The sequence below is a fragment of the Drosophila grimshawi genome, unplaced genomic scaffold (genome assembly GCF_018153295.1).
Source record: "Drosophila grimshawi isolate 15287-2541.00 unplaced genomic scaffold, ASM1815329v1 contig_44, whole genome shotgun sequence".
Lineage (NCBI taxonomy): Eukaryota > Metazoa > Arthropoda > Insecta > Diptera > Drosophilidae > Drosophila > Drosophila grimshawi.
Window position 1 is genome coordinate 3,399,371 of NW_025063240.1, and position 20,245 is coordinate 3,419,615.

At 42.2% G+C, this 20,245-nt stretch overlaps 1 protein-coding gene across 1 annotated transcript; it reads left to right on the forward strand.

The window, feature by feature from the left end:
- Positions 1–584: 584 nt before the first annotated feature.
- On the forward strand, positions 585–6,092 carry LOC6570791 (toll-like receptor Tollo). Its single transcript, XM_043215497.1, has one exon. The coding sequence runs from the start codon at positions 766–768 to the stop codon at positions 5,011–5,013; it is 4,248 nt and encodes a 1,415-aa protein (XP_043071432.1). The 5' UTR covers positions 585–765; the 3' UTR covers positions 5,014–6,092.
- The last annotated feature ends 14,153 nt before the right edge of the window (positions 6,093–20,245 follow it).

Below are 20,245 nucleotides of genomic sequence, written 5' to 3' on the forward strand. Positions count from 1 at the left end.
GCGCTTTGCCTCGTTTGCATTGCATAGTTTTGTTTGTTCTGCTCACCCTTCTCGCTCGCTAGCTCTCTCGCTCAACGCATGTGTGTGCAGTTAGTTTTCTGCCGTCACAGTGTTTGTGTGCGTGTTCATTGAGTGCTCGCCCCGAGGCATAATTTGAGCAGCACGAAAACTCACTCAATTGCTGAACGCGCTGCTCAGCGGCACTTGCTGCTCTCCGACGTTCGCAGTGTGCGATCAGTTTTTGAGCAGACTTTGAGCCGAGCGCACGCGTTGTCGGTAAAACGCAACGAAGCGAAACAAGACGAGACGCGTAATGAAGAATCGAGTGCTTCAAAGTTACCCAAAACAACACACAATCTACACATATATTTATCATAGCTAAAAAAAAGAAAAAATATATATCATCGCTATCGCACCCCCCACTTGGATTACGGTCAACGCGCGAGCAAGCAATAATAGCAATAAAATTGAATTAAAAAGAAAGATATAACAAGAAAATCATAATAAAATAGAGCCCGAAAGGGAGCTATATATTATATATATATATTTGATGTGTGTGCTGTGTTTTTATTGATATTGTTGCACGATTGTGCAAGCAACTATAAAAAAAATATCACCCACAAAATGGGCTGCAAATAACGAGCAACAAACGAAAAAAAAACCAAACCAATATCATCAATTCCCCCAAAAAGAAAGAAGCAAAACCAAGTCTAGCTAGCTAGAAAGTTAGCTAGAAACAGGCCAAAAAAAATCCACACATACATAATGCTAGCTAGCCATATGCTTTATGTCTTAATTGCTAGCTGTGCCATGCCCATTTTTGGGGCGGCACTGAGTAAGACGGTGCTGTATCAGGCGCCCGACGAGTGCCGCTGGTCCGGCGGAGGGGAACACGACATCACCTTGGTCTGTCATCTGCGGACGATCAACTCGGAGCTGGAGAACACCAATTTCAGTGTGATCCAGCCACATAATACGGTCAGATTACGCCTCGAGTGCAACGATGCCCTCTTCTTCCAGAGCAGTCTCAGTCCGGATAGCTTTCGCTCGTTGGTCGAGCTGAGGGATTTGACCATTGAGTATTGTAAGCTGGGCAATCTGACGGAGGGTTCATTTCGTGGCCTGCACGAGTTGAGGAATCTAACGATACGCACCCACAATGGGGATTGGTCAACGATGTCCCTCGAGATGGCCTCGAATAGTTTTGTGGAGTTCCGGCAGCTGGAGAGATTGGATTTGAGTCTGAACAACATCTGGCTAATACCGGATGGAATGGTCTGTCCACTGAAGTCGCTGCAGCATCTGAATGCCTCGTACAACAAGATCCAGGACATTAGCAACTTTTACTTCAGCAGCGCCTCGCTGACCTCCTCGAGGAAGTCCCGCATTTGTGGATCGACGCTGGAATCCCTCGATCTGAGTGCCAATAAAATGGTCAGTTTGCCGTCGGCCATGTTGTCGGCACTGGTGCGTCTGACCCACCTGAATATGGCCAAGAATAGCATGAGCTTTCTGGCTGATCGGGCATTCGAGGGTCTCGCATCTCTCCGGGTTGTGGATCTGTCCGCCAATCGGTTGACCTCGCTGCCACCGGAACTCTTTGCGGAGACGAAACACCTGCAGGAGATCTATCTGCGGAACAATTCGATTAATGTGCTCGCACCGGGCATCTTTGGTGAGCTAGCCGAGCTCCTGGTGCTCGATTTGGCCAGCAATGAGTTGAACTCACAGTGGATAAATGCGGCCACATTTGTGGGGCTCAAGCAGCTGATGATGTTGGATCTGTCCGCCAATAAGATTAGTCGCCTAGAGGCGCACATCTTTCGCCCCTTGGCGAGTTTGCAAATACTCAAGCTGGAGGAGAATTACATTGATCAGTTGCCCGCTGGCATCTTTGCTGATCTGGGTGAACTGCACACATTGATTCTCTCCAACAATCGCATCTCGGTGGTTGAGCAGCGAACCCTGCAGGGTCTGCACAGTCTACAGGTGCTCTCCCTGGACTACAATCGTCTGAGCAAACTGGATCCACGCTCGCTGCTCAACTGCAGCCAGTTGCAGGATCTGCATCTCAATGATAATAAGTTGTTGGCGGTGCCAGAGGCACTGGCTCATGTGCCACTCCTCAAGACACTGGATGTGGGCGAGAATATGATCAGTCAGATTGAGAACACGAGCATTACACAACTGGAGAATCTTTATGGACTCCGCATGACGGAGAACTCGCTGACCCACATACGTCGAGGTGTCTTCGATCGGATGAGCTCTCTGCAGATACTCAATCTGTCGGGGAATAAGCTCAAGTCCATCGAAGCGGGTGCTTTGCAGCGAAATACCCAGTTGCAGGCCATTCGCCTGGATGGCAATCAATTGAAGAGCATTGCTGGTCTGTTCATGGAGCTGCCCAATCTGGTGTGGCTGAACATATCGGGTAATCGACTGGAGAAATTCGATTACTCGCACATCCCCATCGGTCTGCAGTGGCTGGATGTGCGTGCCAATCGCATTACCCAACTGGGCAATTACTTTGAGATCGAGAACGAACTGAGTCTGAGCACCTTCGATGCCAGCTACAATTTGCTCACAGAGATCACAGCCAGCTCCATACCGAACAGTGTTGAGGTGCTGTATCTGAACGACAATCTGATTGCCAAGATTCAACCGTACACGTTCTTCAAGAAACCCAATCTCACCCGTGTCGATCTCGTGCGGAATAAGTTGACCACGCTGGAGCCGAACGCGCTGCGATTGTCGCCGATTGGCGAGGATCGCGAAATACCCGAATTCTACATTGGCCACAATGCGTACGAGTGCGATTGCAATCTCGATTGGCTGCAGAAGATCAATCGGGAGTCACGCACACAGCCGCAGCTCATGGACCTCGATCAGATCCACTGCAAATTGTCCTATGCACGCGGCTCCACCCACGTCTCCCTCATCGAGGCCAAGTCCAACGATTTCCTCTGCAAATACGAGTCGCATTGTTTTGCGCTCTGCCATTGCTGTGATTTTCAGGCCTGCGATTGTAAAATGGAATGCCCCGATCGTTGTGCCTGTTATCACGATCAATCCTGGACCTCCAATGTGGTCGACTGCAGTCGCGCATCCTACGATCGATCCCTGCTGCCCTCGCACATCCCAATGGATGCGACACAGTTGTATTTGGATGGAAACACATTTGCCGAGCTGCAGAGTCATGCGTTCATCGGACGGAAGCGGTTGAAGGTGTTGCACTTGAATCACTCACGCATCGAGACGTTGCACAATCGCACCTTCTACGGCTTGCTCGAGCTGGAGGTGTTGCAGCTGCAGAACAATCTGTTGCGTGCACTCAACGGCAACGAGTTTCAGGGCTTGGATAATCTGCAGGAGTTGTACTTGCAGCACAATGCGATTGCTACGATTGACACGTTGACCTTCACCCATTTGTACCATTTGAAGATCCTACGACTCGATCACAATGCCATTGGCTCCTTTGCCGTGTGGAATTTCCTGCCCAGCTACCTCAATGAGCTGCGCCTGGCGGGGAATCCGTGGAGTTGTCGCTGCGAGTTCATCGACAAGCTGCGCGACTTTATGAGCCGGCATGAGTATGTCTTGGATCGCCAGAAGCTTCACTGCGAGATGCCCTCGAATAGTACCCAACAACAGCAACAGCAACCCGTACAGATGGCCATTTATGGGGCAACGGGAGACTCGCTGCCCGTGGTGCAGTGCAGCCAAATGCTGCAACTGGGCCTGGACAACAACTTCAACTATGCAGAACGTGGGGCAGCAGGAGGCAACGATGCCAATGGGGATGCGATGCTGAATGGGAATATGACGTCGACAAAGATGATCTTGACACAGCCCCCGAAGCAGGATTATATACCCATCCTGGTGGCCATATTGACCGCCTTCATCTTCATCATGATTTGCACACTGCTGGTGTTCATCTTTCGCCAGGAGATGCGTGTCTGGTGTCATGCCCGCTTCGGTGTCCGACTCTTCTACAATGGCCAGAAGGATGTGGACAAGAACGAGCGGGAGAAACTCTTCGATGCCTTCATCTCGTACTCCTCCAAGGATGAGCTGTTCGTTAATGAAGAACTGGCACCGATGCTGGAGTTGGGCGAGCAGCGCTACAAGCTCTGTTTGCATCAGCGAGACTTTCCCATCGGTGGCTATTTGCCGGAGACAATTGTCCAGGCCATCGACAGCAGTCGACGGACCATCATGGTCGTCTCCGAGAACTTCATCAAGTCCGAGTGGTGTCGCTTCGAGTTCAAATCGGCGCATCAATCGGTGCTCCGGGATCGTCGCCGGCGTCTCATCGTCATTGTGCTCGGTGAGGTGCCGCAGAAGGAACTGGATCCCGATCTGCGTTTGTATCTGAAGACCAACACCTACTTGCAGTGGGGCGACAAGCTCTTCTGGCAAAAGCTACGCTTTGCTTTGCCCGATGTCTCAGCCTCCTCCGCTGCCTCCGCAGCAGCAGCAGCAGCCGCCTCATCGCATGTCCAGCGTTCCGGTCAATCCTGTCATGCGGCCATGAATCATCCCGCCTATCATCATCATCATCATCATCATGTGCAGCAGCAGCCGTTGCCGTTGCCTCTGCCTCTGCCATTACATGGTGGGCATCCAGTGCAGCATCCACATCCGCATCATCATCTGCAACAGCAGCAACAGCAACAGCAGCAGCCGCAGTTCATGTTGCCCCCGCCACCGACTCTGCAGCCGGGCAGCTTCCGGCGGCAGCCTTCAACACAGCAGTCGCATCGCCCAAATGCCACAAGCAACAACAACAACAGCAGCAACAACTGCAACAATCCACAGCAGCAGGCAGCGTTGCTGATGGGTGGTGCAAGTGGTGCCAGTGTTGGTGGTGGTGGTGCTGGCAATCTGATTGCTGGCGGCGCCCAGCCACAAATGATTCCCCTGGCGGGTGGCATTCAACAGCAGAGCTTGCCACTGCCGCCGCAGGTGACGTCAACGCAGCCAACGCCAGCGTCTCGTAATTTGCATATGTGAGAGTAAGTGAGACAAAAGTCAGAAAGAGAGAGAGAGAGAGAGAGAGAGAGCGAGTGTTGGGAATAGTTGAAACAAATCAATGTTGAAGCTTTTGAATTAAGCACAACAAAAATGCAAGCAAGTCAAACTTTATAAAAAGACAGTTCAACTTCAATTTTGAGTCTGAAAAGCAAAAGTGGTTGTAGAGAGAACGAGAGAGAGACAGAGCGAGAGAAAAGATAATGATTAAGTTGTTGCAACAATTGAAATAGAGAGGAATCGCTACTAAAATAAATTATAATTGAAACAAATTAATGTTGCAGCTGTTGAGTTAAGCGCAACACAAATGAAAGCAAGTCAAACTTTTAAAAAAGGCAGTTTAAGTTTAAAATTAATTAAATTCAAATTGAGTTCTGTTTTGGGCGACTTACTTTAACTCGTAAAGACAAGGACAGAGATAGAGATATGTGGTTAACACAAAGCAAACCGAATTAAATCCAGTTTTTGAATTGCATTCGGTTTGTGCTCGGTTTTTTTGGTTTCGGTTTTGGTTTTTCAAAACCTGTTTGTAGCGCCAGCCAGGAGCAAAGCGCACAATTTGGCAAAGGGGATTGATTCTGGAAAAGCTTGAGGAAATCCACCCCTCGAAATGAAATGAGATGAGAGTCACAGCCAGAGAGTCACAATCACAATCACAGTCAGAGTCAGAGTCAGAGTCACAGCCAATATGCAAATGAAAAGCGTTTAGCGATAAAAGCCTAGTTACATGTTAAAATAGCAGCAGGAACAACCACAATTGCAACAGCAACAGCAACAATTGCAGCTAAGGGGCAGGCAAACGAGTAACAGATAGAATGAAGAAAAAAAAAAAACCCAACAGTCGGCCAAGTCTGTGTTGCAAGTGGGGCAAGGGGAAGAGTTGCTCTCGAGCGGTATCTAAATAGCCGGCAACACGGGGGAGCCGAGCCAATTGTTGTTGGCCCTGTTCTGTTTTCTTACGGCCAGCTATTTTCAGTGTTTCCTGGCTCGTAGCAAGATTCACAAAATTGATGTTGCATGCAACAACACACACCAAAAGCAACAGCAATAGCAACAGCCAAGGCCCAAAAACTATTTTTCTTTTGCCTTTTATTTTGTTTTTGTTTTCTGTTATTTTTTTCTTTCTTTTTTCCTTTTTGTATTCTGTTATTTTCTCTGTGCACCATCATTTTTTTTCTTTTCTGTTGTTGCTGTTGCCGTTGCTGTATTTCGTATGTTGTTGCAACGTTCACTCGTTAGTTCATCTTAACTGCTGCATTTTACTGTAACAAGCTCAACGTATGTGTGTGTGTGTGTGTGAGTGTGTGTGAGTGTGTGTAGAAAATAGGCAACGCTAAACATCAGAGAGCTCATGTCTAGGCAAGATGAAGCAGCAAAAAAAAAAAAAAACGAGTGGAATAAAAATGAAAAGAAATTGTAACAAAAAGTGAGGCAAGCAACATCGTCAGGGCCACCAAATGCATTTTCAGAACAGAGAAAGACGAGACAGAGGCAGAGACAGATAGAGAGACAGAGACAGAGAGAGAGAGAGAGAGAGAGAGAGAGAGAGAGGGAGAGGGAGAGATAGACAGACAGAGAGCTAGACCGGCAACAGACAGTTACTGGGATACGTTGTGACAAAGCCGTTTTGGCAGCTGCAACAAAAACAACAACAAAAGTTGTTTTATTTTTTTGGTTTTTGGGGCCCAGCTACACGTGCCAAAATTGCCAAGAGTTGCTTTCGGTTGTCCGCTGACTGTTCGGTTGCTAAGGTTACCAGTTGTGTTCGCCAAGGGTTACAGATCAAAAAAACAGCATATGCAGAAAAGAAAAAAACAGCAAAAGCTGAAAAACACTTCGCATCAACAGTTTTAGTTATTATTTTTGCTTTTGCTTTAAGGCTAGTGAATATGTGTTGTTAGCGTTCAATTGAAATCTCAAATTGGTCTATTTAATTTTTTGGGGTGTTTGCATTCTTGCTTTGACCTTGATTTGCCTGATGGTTTTTGTACTCGTGAAGTGAAATTCGCACGTGTGATGCTGGCCCAAAAACTCTCGTTTCGCGTTTCTCTCGTTGCTCGCTGCTCGCTTCGTGTCTTGCAAGTTGGGCCAAGGCAGTCAGCAAAATCAAGCTGGCAATAGAATTGCAAAAGAACGGAAAAAGAACTGAGAACTGAACATGGAACTGAACAGTGCTACAGATTAGTTGGCTGCGATTAAAATCTACCTTGTTGTTGTTCGTTACGCCTGTTTTGTCTTTACTCTATTCGCTCCCACTCCCTCTGTCTCACTCTCTCGCTCGCTCGCACACTCAATTATACTCCCTCGCTGCCTCTCTCTCTCTCTCTCTCTGTGCTTGATAAGTGGTACGATAGACACATCCAACTAAATGCATTCCAAAAGCAAGAAACTAGTTAACTGTTAGCCTTTTACAAATAAGTTCGTCTCGTCTCGTTTCGTTCCGTTTCGTTTCGTTTCGAATTACGTGTGAAATTGTAAATAAATCTTGAAAGTTGGGAGCCCCGCTTAAATGTTAAATTGTACGTTTATTTGTTTAATAATTGTGATATTTTGTTCAATTAAGCTTAAATTATGTTTGAATGTAAACACATAAAAGTAAACAACAGCAAAAAAGAAGAAAAAAAAAAAACAAAACAACTATTAATATTATGTTATTTCGACGCTATAATTGTCCTATCAATGTAATACTTACACCTAAATATATATTTAAACTGTCTCCTCATAAGTTATGTTAGTCGATAAGTTAATTAACTCCAATCTGTACACATATCGAAAAAATAAATACACAACAAATAATACACATACATACACACACACACACACAAACTCATATCGAACCACACACATTATACAGCCATATTAACTCTATAAAATGTCGTGTGTCTTAAAAGGAACTATATAAAAATGAAAAAAAAAATCAAAAAAATGAAAAGAAAGGAATAATAAAAACATAAATCGACTGATTACATCTAGATATGTACATGTATCTGCTAGCAATAACTCTTGATTATGATTTACGCAATGTGCTTGTCGTTGTAAATATTGTATTCTATTTTTATTTGTATTTGTATTTGTAATTTTATGTTTTCTAGTTTATAGCCAAAAAAGCGAAAAAATATATACCGAAACAAAACTGATAATCGAAAAACACAAAACAAATTCCAAATATTTATTTTTTATTTTATGCCTCATTTAATTTGCATGTTTATAGCTGAATTTCGCACGGCAGCAGTTTTCAGTAACCGTAAATTGTATTTATATGCTATATAAGTATATGGCTGATATATCATAAACCATCAGCATTGACATTTGATACCCGATATACCTACACAAACAGACCACTCACTGACCACTCACTGACCACTCACTGACCACTCACTCCACTCACATATCTGAATCCTAATCTGAGAGTGAGTGGGCTCCGTTTTGCTTACTGGCTGCTCAGTCACTCCATATCTATTATAAAGAATGCTCAACAATTTGCAAGATAAACACAAAAATGGGAGCAGCCGAGTGCAGTTTGGAAAATTTATTGAATCATTATGATAGATACCAACCAACAACCGGAACTCTTAAAAACCAGATAAAATGGATGAGTAAACTATAAAATCAGCATAAAAATTAGTATTTATTACTATTTTCATAATATTGAAGTATTATTAATTGAAGGGCAGTTACAAATTTAAATCTGAAATGAGATCAAAAATTGTGTTAACAAACTGTCCTCATCTGCCATCTCATCGTTCAACTGATCAAGTCTTTGTCTTCCAGTTTTTGGGGATCTTAAGTTAACTGCCTGTATATCTTGTCGTTGTTGACATAAACAACCCACGATTGCTTTATTGGTATTTAGCTCAATCACATTTTAGCCGCCTACTTTTTCCCAAGCTTTTTCCCCGTCTTCTGCTCATGCATATTTTATGGATATCGTTGAATGTTTTTCTACGACTTTGCAGACAATGAAGTCGCCAAGTCAGCCAAGCATATTTCGCTGATTTTGCAATCGTTGTGGAAATTAATGAATAATTTGTATGATCAATTAAATGAGCAATAAAATTGATGAGGCTCCCCGAGCCAACAAGTCCATCAGCGAGCTGCTCGCGTTTGCCAATCTCTCCCTGCTCGACCAACATCAATTCCCATTGCTTAAATTAGCAAGTTTTACAATCAATCATTAGGAGGCGAAATGCCGCCAACGTCGATGTGGCTTTGATCTCCAATCAACAAGCCTGCGGAATCTCAATCTCAATCGCAATATGTATCTGAATCTGTCTCTGTATCTGTATCTGTATCTGTGTCGGTTTTTGTGTGTTTTACTCATATGGTGGGCCACGTATTCGTTTATGGGTTAACCAGCACCAAGGCGCAAAAAGTTCAAGCTCAAGTTAAACCCTTTTCAATTTTTTCATCTTTTTTTTGCTTTACTGCCCCCTTTGCTTGTCCCTCGTTCAATCACCTCACCGGATCGACCTATTTCAATGCGAAAAGTTTGCAAAAAACAAAAAATACAAAAAAAAAGTCAAATATTAAAAACTTTTCTTTTGGTCTTACTTTCTACGGACTTCTTTCCTGCATTTTTTATTTTTTATTTTTTTTATCAATTTCGTTTGTGGGATTTGTTACGCCGTAATGGATGAAGCCTTGCCACAGCCGCCTACTAAGCAAAACTTTCAATTGAATTTTTTCTAATGCCAAGCGAAAGTAAAAGTCTATCCTGGGGTTGGGGTTGGAGTTGAAGTTGGGATTGCCCTGTGGCTGCGGGTAGCTTGTCATTTTGCGAACGACGTAAATATTTCGGTTAACAAGTCAGTTTAGTGTCAAAAGAGAGGTTTTTATTTTTTATTTATAGATACGGAAACTTTTTCGGTTAACAGGACCGAACTTCTTGCACTCTCTGGAACTTAAATACAGTTTTTTCAATTAAATAGCTGGGAAATTGTCTAAACATTCTTGGTTTTCTCAATGCTGACGAAGCAACAATTGTGCGCACTTTGGCCGCTGAACCGCTCCTGTATTCATTTTGGACACTAACATTTGTGTTTGGTGGCCATCGTACCTACATCAAAAAATTGGCTCAGTTTGAAGTTTTGGGCTCAAAGTCAAATCAAAGTGCTTGCCCCGCATCTATGCTATCTAATCCAACCACCTGAACTTTAACCATATATCAGAGCTGAACTAACTCAGCAAATTGCCTAACGAGCGATTCTGAGGCACACAGACCTCAACTACTAACTACGTGGCTAGCTGGCTGACTGGCTGGCTGGCTGACTAGCTGGCTCGTCAATAACTCGCTCTGCCACCCAATCGGTGCAGCAAGTGAGCAAGTGAGCAAGCAGGCAGGCGACCACTTGCCTCATTAGACTCCAACGAATCGAGAGTCATAAACGTCTGCGATGCAGCTACAATAACAATTCATTGGTGCTATAGGCAGGTATATCGATGACGAGGCTGTGTATAAATAAATATGCTTTTATTGGAAGACGACTACAACTGTTTGCAATAAAAGCAACATTTTTCTTAATTTCCATTTCTTGCTAATTTACCAGCCATAAATTGGCGGTCCATGTGGCACGCCGGGGTCTCGTTACCCAGGGGGGATTGCTGGCTCTCGGAGAAGGGGCGAATGGGGATGGGGGCCAGCCGAAACAAGCCAAGCTGAACCGCCGGTAGACACATAAAATTGGCTACAAATTATTGCACATTGTCAAAACAACATTGGTTTGCAATTTTCGCGCTTCAATGCCGATATGCAGAGTGATGACTAACACAGGGCTGGCGGGGCATTTGGTGTGGCAAGGGCATACAGCCCACAAATGTAGAGAGTCAGTCCAATTGCACTTTAACATTTAGGCGGGTAGTCAAACTATTTGTATGCCCCAGAGAAATATGTAAATATTTTCACTGTTAATATTTTATAGTATTTTTATGCAATTTTCGTCCATAAAAATTAATATTTTTATGCCACTACTAGATACACGTGTGGAGCTTAATAAACGTATACACTATAAAAATATTTATTTAATTTATTTGCGCAAACAAGACAAATATTAAATATTCTTATACATATTAAATTATTTGTGCAAATTGAATTAATTTATAGCACAAAAACATATAAAAATATTTTTTATGGAGATGAAACTTAAATTCAAGCATTTCACACAAAAAATACATTTATTTGATTTTCAGCTCATTTCAAGTAATATCAAAAATTGTAAGGTAAAAATCAGAGATATCTCAAAAGATATTTCCTTGACTAGTTTAGCTTAAAATAAATATTATTTGATGATGTTCTCAATATGAACTGTTTGTAACGAATAGTAACCCTCACATTAATGATTTCTTCTCTTCTAAAGAGTATTGAAAATTCGTCTATATGCAAATCTTATTCATTTACAGTTATGTATGACAATTTGCATATTTGTGTGCACTCCAAAATGGGTTAGGTTATGAACGAAGAGCAAGAGACAATGACATTGACATATTGGCAGTCAATTAATGAGGGGAGGTGTACAAACAGAGAGAGACAGAAACAGAGACAGAAAGAGAGAGACAGAAAGAGTGTGAGAGAGAGAGATATATAACTGTTGATTGTTTTTATTGAAATAAATGGTAGAGTTTGGTCTGTTGACACACGCCTGGCAGACTGGCACATTTGATACCCTGCATAAATAATCATCATAATTTCGGATGCACTCGGCGCTCTTGCATAAAGCCAAATTTGTATGCGATTTATCTTATCGTGATCACGTTGCATCTGTGCTTGTGGTTGTTGCTGTGGTTGTGCAGATGATGATGATGATGACGATGCGTCCGGACGGAGTCAGAAGACGCGTAAGTTTCACGTATTTTCATGCACGATTAAAGCCTTAATTTCAACGTTGGCCAGTCTGGACAAAATCTGCAGGTATCTCTGTTGCAGGTCCTAATTAATGGTTTGCATCGGCTTCTTATCGCGCCGCACGCATCGCGATCGCCTCTCCCCTCCTGTACCCTCTCCATTCCCTGCCCGTCGCGCTCCTTCTCTCTCTGCACTTGGCTTCTTTTGGCTTTGCTTTGCTAAGTGTTCGTGTATTGCATGGCGGCACCTGATCAAGGCAAAAAGCGATGAGATTGGCAACGGGCAACGGGCAACGGGGTGCGGTTGCGGGTAGGGGTACTCGGTACTGGGTTCTGGGTACTGTTTACTGGATTCACTCTGCTTTCTGCTGCTTTGGCTGCCCGCTGTCTGCGTACAATTTTGTAATTCTTTGTGGGCTCTGCGCAGGCAGCGATTTTATGAGCTGTAGCATTGCACATTATTGATAATCCTGATACGCGTTTTGAACATTGAACATTGAACATTGAACATTGAACACTGCCTGAGATTCTCGTGGCCGCATTTGCAGGGGTGTTGTCAAGCTGAGCAAAATGGTTTTTGCCTGTTCGGGCCCGTGCAGGCCTTACCTGGTCGACTGATAAGACCACATTGTTTCTGGGGTGTTGCAGTCGGCGATAGCGATCGATATCGGAATCGAGCAAGGCTACATTGTTGTAAGGTTGTAAGGTAGTAAAGAGAAAGCTGGCAGGGAGGAGCCCAGAAGTGTCTGCACTGATGGCAGCAACTGGAATTTGATCATGCAGAAGATCAGTTCCGATGCGCAAATGTTATACGAGTGATAAGCCATAAGTTTGGCAAGTGGACTAAATACTTTAATTTTGTTGAAGGTCTTGCCAAACATAACCCAAAACAAAATGCCTCAGAGTTAACTTAAACTTTTCCACCGTAAACCAGTTGATTCACATAAAATCAGTCAAATCAGAAATATATATCTGAGAACTATTTGTGACAATGGAGGAATTCAAAAGCTAAAAATGTATAACAATAATGTAAAAATAAATAAAATTGAACTTTTTTGTTTTAATAAATACATGTTTATCGAATTGATTTTATTGTATCAAAGCATCATTTTGAAACCCAATTAAATTCAACAGAATTTATTATTTTAAGCTACAAAAAATGATCCCAAACTTTCAGTTTTTTTCGACTTCATTTAAATGTTTTATTTTTCCCCTTTTTAATTGAAATGCTCTGTCTCTGCAAAGTTAAGTTAAAAGTTGACCATATTATAATTTGTATTTTATTTTAAACCCTAATTTGAGATTTAAATCAATAATGTTAACTAATCTTAAGAGTTGTTCGAATTAAAAGGTGTCAACATAATTTGTGTATAAATTTAAATGCACTCAATCCTAATTGGTAAATTTTAAGACAATATAATATTTATTTGAGTATCAGTGTATCAGTGTATCAGTTTTTGTCATCTAATTGCTCATAATAAACTTTTCAAGTGTATCTTTCATTAAGTTCATTAAGTAGGCGAGTATCACATACATATGTAACTGGGATAAGCTGGGTAAGTATTTAGTCGAGTTGTCTGCTGGACAAGATCTATCGATCGTTAAAAAGATCACAGTTGGGTGCGGATGCTGAGATGTTCCCACAGATCGTTAGGAGTTAAGTATGAACGCCAGGATATTTAATCTTATGCATCTGCAGTTTATGGCCTGGCTTAGTCATTCAGCTTAACAATTGATTAACTGACGCTCTTGGTCACTGATGGTCTCTCATAGCCAACAATTCATTACCAGCGTATCGCATCGACACCAACAGGCAGTTAGCAGCTCTTTCAACATGTCTGGAATTTACTCGTTTCAAGTGTATTGGTTCCCCTTCCCATTCCGCAACACAAACAAAGCGTTGCTTAAATGTTATTTTTACAGGGAATTAGGCCAGCGGAATGCACCGGCCACCGTCTGATGAGTTGGCCATCTGAGTTGGCCCCGTCTCTTAGGCCAGTTTCAAATTCAGTTTTTTGGTTTTCGGCACGATCAAGCATTTGAGATCTTCTCCGATCGCTTCGATCAACGCTCATCGCTCAGCTCAGTTCTCCTGTTGTTGTTGTTGTTTTATTTTGTTGCTTTTTTTTGCGTTAACGTTTTAATTGATCGCTTTCAGTTATAAACAAGTTGGCTTTTGATTTATGAGCGCGTGCGTGCAGCGACAGAAAAAATGCGTTTTAGGCCAGTTAACAGAATCGATTGGGGCTTGTGGCTCAGGGCCCTGGGACTTGGGACTTTCGGTCTTGGGTCTTGGGTCTTGGTCTTGGTATTGGTCTTGGTTGCTCATCATGTTTGCGGCTTTTGTTTATGTAAATGAAGTCGAAACTCAAAGCTTTCAATAGCTGCTGATGATGTTGTGTCTCTTCCCTTGTGTTGTATGGATGGATGGATGGAACGGCGACAATGTCTCTATTTCTCTAATTTCGTATTGCCCGAAAACAACAGCCCGAAGACTAAAGACACAATCGCAATGGCCTCTCATCCCCTCTCCCTCTCCCTTTCCCGCCTTGCTCTTAGCTTAACCGAAAAGCTGGTGTTTAATATTATTTGTCTAACGGTCACGAGCATTTGCCTTCTCGTTGTTGTTTGTGGTTAAGCGTCAAAAAAAAATTTTTTTTTAAGAATTTCCCGCATCGTTTAACCAGCCATATTCGTTAGCTGTTGTTGCTGTTGCACTGACAAGCAAATAAATCACGGCTTCTACACACCCCGCCCCCTCACTCTCCTCACAGGCCTAGTCGCAAAGCTAAAAGAGGCTGGGGCCTTTGTAGTTTGTAGTATATACATAGCGTAGGCATCTTAACAAATATCTTTACATTTCGGCCGAATCTTTCTTTATGTACATTTCTTTGAGAGGCGACAAATGTATTTGTTTTATCAGCTATTGTTGCGCAGTTCAGCGCTTTTTGTCTTCTTCTTCGTCTTCTTCTACTGCTGTTCAAAAAGCTTGTGAACTTGGTTTTTTTTGACTTCTTGTTGACTGGCCATAAACTTCACTTTCACACAGAGAGGCACAGGCCAAGGCAAGGGCCTGGAAACAAGAAGAAAAATGTTTGTTGAAAACGAACAAACATAAAACACAGTTTTGGATTTCACTTTGCCTGCCCTTTTTGTTTGTGTTGTTATTTTTGAGTGGCTTTTTAAGTTTTTTTTTTTTGCGGTGCGAGAGATGTCAGTGCGGCAATTAATCAACGCATCTTCAATTGGCATCTCGCCACACATCAGACTCGAGCCTGTGACTCACCCACTGAAAGTGGAACTCTCAAATGAGTTAACTGCTTCGTCTCTTAACTGCGATCCCAAAAGATGCGATGCGATGCGTTGCGTTGCGATTCGATTCAATCTGTTGCGAGTCGATTTGTTTATAGAGAAACAAACAGTTGGCTCTCTAGTGTATCTTTCAATTTCTGGATGTGTGTGTGTGTGTGAGTGTGTGTGTTTTGGCCGCTGTCCGTTACTCATGGTTGGCTAAGTGGGTCGTGACTTTTCAAAATGCAAACGTGTCGTCGTCGCAGTCGTCGTCTTCGAAGCAATATGCATGCGCAGTTGGTTCAGCTCCCAGCTCCCCAAAAACTACAAACACTGCACCCTCCGCCCCCTCCCCAGTATACATGTATCTCCCCTAAGTGCCGCCCAAAACGGCGCACGTACGTAAACGTAATGAAATTCTTACCTCAAATAGCACTTAACTCCAGTTTAAAACGAGCCAAAAGTGAATGGTACTGACCCCAAACCGTTGCACGTTTGTCTTAACACTTTGTTGTTTACTTTTTCTACAGTTCTGTGCATTTTTCTCTCAGTTTGCTTTTTGCTTTTTGCTTTTTGGTTTTTTGTGCTTTTGGGGCCAAAATAGAAAAGTTGGCGCTGCTGGCTGCATTCGATGATCGGCGACCGATCAGACGATCGCAAAATTTGTTTAATTGAATTGAATGTATTGAACGAAAATAAAAAAAAATGCAAAAAAAGAAAACCAAAAACAAAATTGAAACAAAAACAAAAAAAAACAAAGAAATAGTCAATGGACAAGTCAATGCGGCAATTTGAATGCGAGCTCATTTTAAGAGCTTGGCTCGGAACTCGAACATCAGCCTCGAAGCCAGCGCCAATCACGGTCATGTTTTCATGTTGCATGTTGCATGCTGTATGCTGCTTGCTGCCTGCTGCTTGCTGCCTGCTGCATGTTTCAAGATCAATAGCGGGAAAAATGTTGAATGCTCTTGTGGCCATTTGAACTGCTTCTTGAACTTATCTGTTTGCATTTTGTCGCCTGACAATTAAATGCTTGAATGAATGACAAGACAAACAAACGAATGAAACGAATAAAAGCTGAGCCGTTGCCACCGTTTTTTCTTTTTTCCTCGATTTTGTATGTTAAGTGTCGATCAGCAGGAAATTGTGATGAATGCCACGACAGAAACGTTGTCAAAAAGGCATATGAGAGGCTTGAGGCCCAAACGAAAACCAAAACCCCAAACCCAAGCCCCAGGCGAACCGATCACTTTAGAAAGCAAATTACTGATGATCCTCGGTCATGATCCACAGTTCGAGGTAGCAGCAGCCGTGACTGCCACATTCAGATACTGACAATTGTTAATGCGATAAGTGGATTTAATTTCTGTGGCTCCACTGCGATCAGTCAATATCAATCAAATGGCAGCACTGAGAATAACTACAGTCTGCACTTGTCTCCACTGGTTTCTAAGGAAAATATTATTAAATCACGATAAGCGCTCACTGATTGAGACCCATTCAGATATTATCAAAACTCATTTATATTTCGGCGTGAAGATCGTCAAGATTCCAGCTGATGATGGCACTCGTAAATCCCCCCGAGTTTTGCATAAATATGTTTGGCTTTGAAATTAATAAACATTTTGCATGCTCTATTTTATAATTTACTAATTTAATTTTATAAAGCTAAAATGTAGACATGCTGGTTTTTGATTCATATTGTGTCTGATTTAAATTATAATAGAAATTTGCATTCATATTTATGTGACTTATTCTCTTTGTTTGATGATCGCACAGAACTCAAAGAATAATTTTTGTAAAGCTGCCCAAAGCCTTTGTCAACAGTTGGAGTAAAAATACTTTCTGCCTAGAAATACTAGACTGACTATGAAATAGATCTCAGATTAGAGAGTTCTGGCGAGAAATACTTGACTTTGATAGAGAATTTTCTTATTAGAGTTATGAAGTTAACGAAAGTGTTTTTTAGAATGGCTTAAATTAAGCTTAACGTTTGATAAGACTTCATATGGAAACTCGGTCATTTTGTATTTGATGTGCATATTATGGTAATTGAGTAAGATTATGATTTGGGCTGCAGATATTCATAACATCAGTATAAACGTGTGAGTAGGTAGATATGTAGATAGATGGATATAAAACATAATTATGTAAATCCAATGGCTAAAGCAATAATGTAATCAGAGACTTATTGATGTGGCAATCATGAGTTTAGTTTCTTTTCAGACACCTGATAACCTGATCAACTAATCCAATGATAAAGCCAAGTTTGAATCGCACACGACAAATGCAATTCGACAACTTTCAAGATTGGCCAGCAACGTTCCAATCAAACGACAACAAATACAGAAAATTTATGAAGTTTATGACAAATATGATGACGGTCGAGGGCACAACTGGCCTGCACTTTGAAAGTGGTAAGGGGTAAGGGGTAAGGGGTAAGGCGAGGGTTTACTCCATCGTTGCCACCGTTTGAATGGGCATTGTTATTGTCTCTCTTTGCGCTGGCTCAGTCTCTGAGTGCAACGCACATTTTTGAATGAAAAACGAAAACAATGCCATTTACAAGACACTTAACGAGATGTCGAGTGAAAGCCATAGTCAAAGACTTGGCCAAAAGCTGATTGTTGCTCTTGTTGTTGTTAGTGTTGTTGTTGATAGTGTTAGTGTTGTGGCTTCTTGGCGATTGGCGCTGGCAGCGGCCCACAATTTGATGCGCTGGCCATTCGCTGATGATGCTGATGTGGATGATGATGATGATGATGATGGCGATTGGAGTGGAGTGGAGTGGAATGGAATGGTTGGGAAATCGCATGTAATGGTATGGGAGTACTATATGGAGTGAACTGTGTGGAGTGTGGTGTGTGTAGTGGCCAAGTGACGTGGCTTGTTTTGGCGTACAAGTGCACTCCAGTTGAGTTTCGAGTCCAATCTAAAGAAGCACAAGTGAGCGTAGACTTTCGGTCTAGTGTCGACTCTCGTCTCTCGACACACAACTCAAAACTCTTGACGTTCAACGCTTTTTTTTCTAATGACAGGCAAACAAACAGATGATGCAGGTACCCTCGACTCTCCCTCCATGCTGCTGCTTGCCCCCTCCATCACTCTGTATATTGTCTGTGTTGTGGCAGCAGCTACTGCAGCCGCTGCTGCTGCTGCTGCAGCCGTCAACGTACTTTCTCATGAATTTGTTGTCATAGTAATGGCACAAATGTGTGTACATGCAACGGCAACAACAACAAAAACAACAAAAACAACAACGACGACAACAAATCGAGAGACAGCGACCAGAGAAGGGAAAGAGAAATAAAAGATTTATGGCCAAAAGCATTCACCAATTGTTTGAGACACAGTTGCGGCTTCGGCTCGACGGCGGCTGCAAGAGGCGACAACTAGGACAAAACTGTTTTTGGTCACATGACTCAAATTAGAAATGCAACTCTGCTTATAATAAATGAAAATTCAAATGTGCAGCGCCAAAACAGGTTAACATACAAATTATAAAAAAAAATGGCTAACAAGACAGCCTCTAATACACAGAGGCACGGTGGAATACAGCAGAAATTCCCAACTCCGGCTCCGGCTCCGACTCCAACTTCAAGTCCAAGTCCAAGTCCAATTCCGATTCCCGACTCGAAGTTGGATGTGGAGGCAACGCATGCGCGTTGACCGCCCGCCGTGCCACACATTCTGAGAACTTTCCACTTCAATTAATAACTAATTTGATGTGTGCCGCGCTGATCGCGGTGCATTTTATCGATTTGGACAGCGCCCAGGCCGCATTTGGAGCAACAGTTGCGTTGCGGTGCGGGGGGTTGTCCAGAAGTAGCAACGATTGAGAATCGGAATCAGAATCAGAATCAGAATGAGAATGAGAATGAGAATGACGCTGGCGATATCGATGCGACGTTTTCAAGCACCTTCGATGCAGCCAGCAGCTTCAATCAAGTGATTGAGCAGGGTCCATGCGATACGTGACAGTGAATGCAACACAAGCGGGTCGGCGGAGGGCATATAGTATCTTGAGGTAAAACTATAAGTAGACAACCTTTGATTTGTGGCAACTTCTAGATGTGATTAGGGCTGTTGAGGTTCAGAGAAAGAAGATAGGTCATATGATTTTATTGACTGTGCTTCGGAATTCATTTAAAGAAATCTTTACAAATATAAATTATCTTCGCGTTGAACAATTTGAGTAATTTCTGCAGATTGTTAGCTTTCTAAAAAAAGAGACCCGATAAGCAAAACTACAGTAAATGTTTGACATTCGAAGCTTATCAAACATTTTTCTTAAGGAATATATTAAATTATTTGATGAAAAATAGAAAATGATTAGAACTATTGGGTTTTTTCAGCCATTTAAACAACTGTAGATTAATAAATAATGTTTAAATAATTAAATGCTTTTTTCTAATATTCGCAGTCTGAAATTATTTGTAATACAACATATATTTTGTAGATTTTATAGAGATCTGATTATTATATTAACTCGGCTTAATTATTACCCCACAATTATATTGAATTTGTTACTAGTCTACCAGTTTGTTCAATGAAGTAGATCAAAATTGATGCTTTGGCAAAAATGATAATTGTAAGAATACCCGCCTAAGGTTATAATTTATGTCTTAAAATCTGTAAGAGTTTCTATGGAGATCTGATTATAATATCAAATCAACTAAATTGGTTTTCTAATCTTCTTTTCAATTTTATCCCATTCTACAAGCAGATCAAAATTGAAAGGTTTCTCGGTAATCGTCATGTTTTCCCAGACAACAAAATAAATTTTGACGTTTCGATTGCAAAACTGATACTTGTAAGAATACCAGCCACATTTTCCCGAGATAACGTTACAAGAAATGTCTGAGCCTAGTTATTAGGAGGCGTTCTCGAAATTATATAATTAGTATACAAGTCGTGTGAGTCGGTCGTTGAGTAATGTTGAGTTATGAACAGTTAGTGCAGCGCATTTTCAGATCTATGGAGCAAATCGCTTTATGCGAGCAGAACCAGTCGGATCTGCGTTTGGATAATTATGGCTTATTGTAGTCCGAACGTATGTGAATTCTGTTTGAACGCTGGCGCAGCT

What these genes read in the sequence shown, in the direction of transcription:
- LOC6570791 (XM_043215497.1), top strand. Translation starts at nt 766, where the DNA reads ATGCTAGCTAGCCATATGCTTTATGTCTTAATTGCTAGCTGTGCCATG.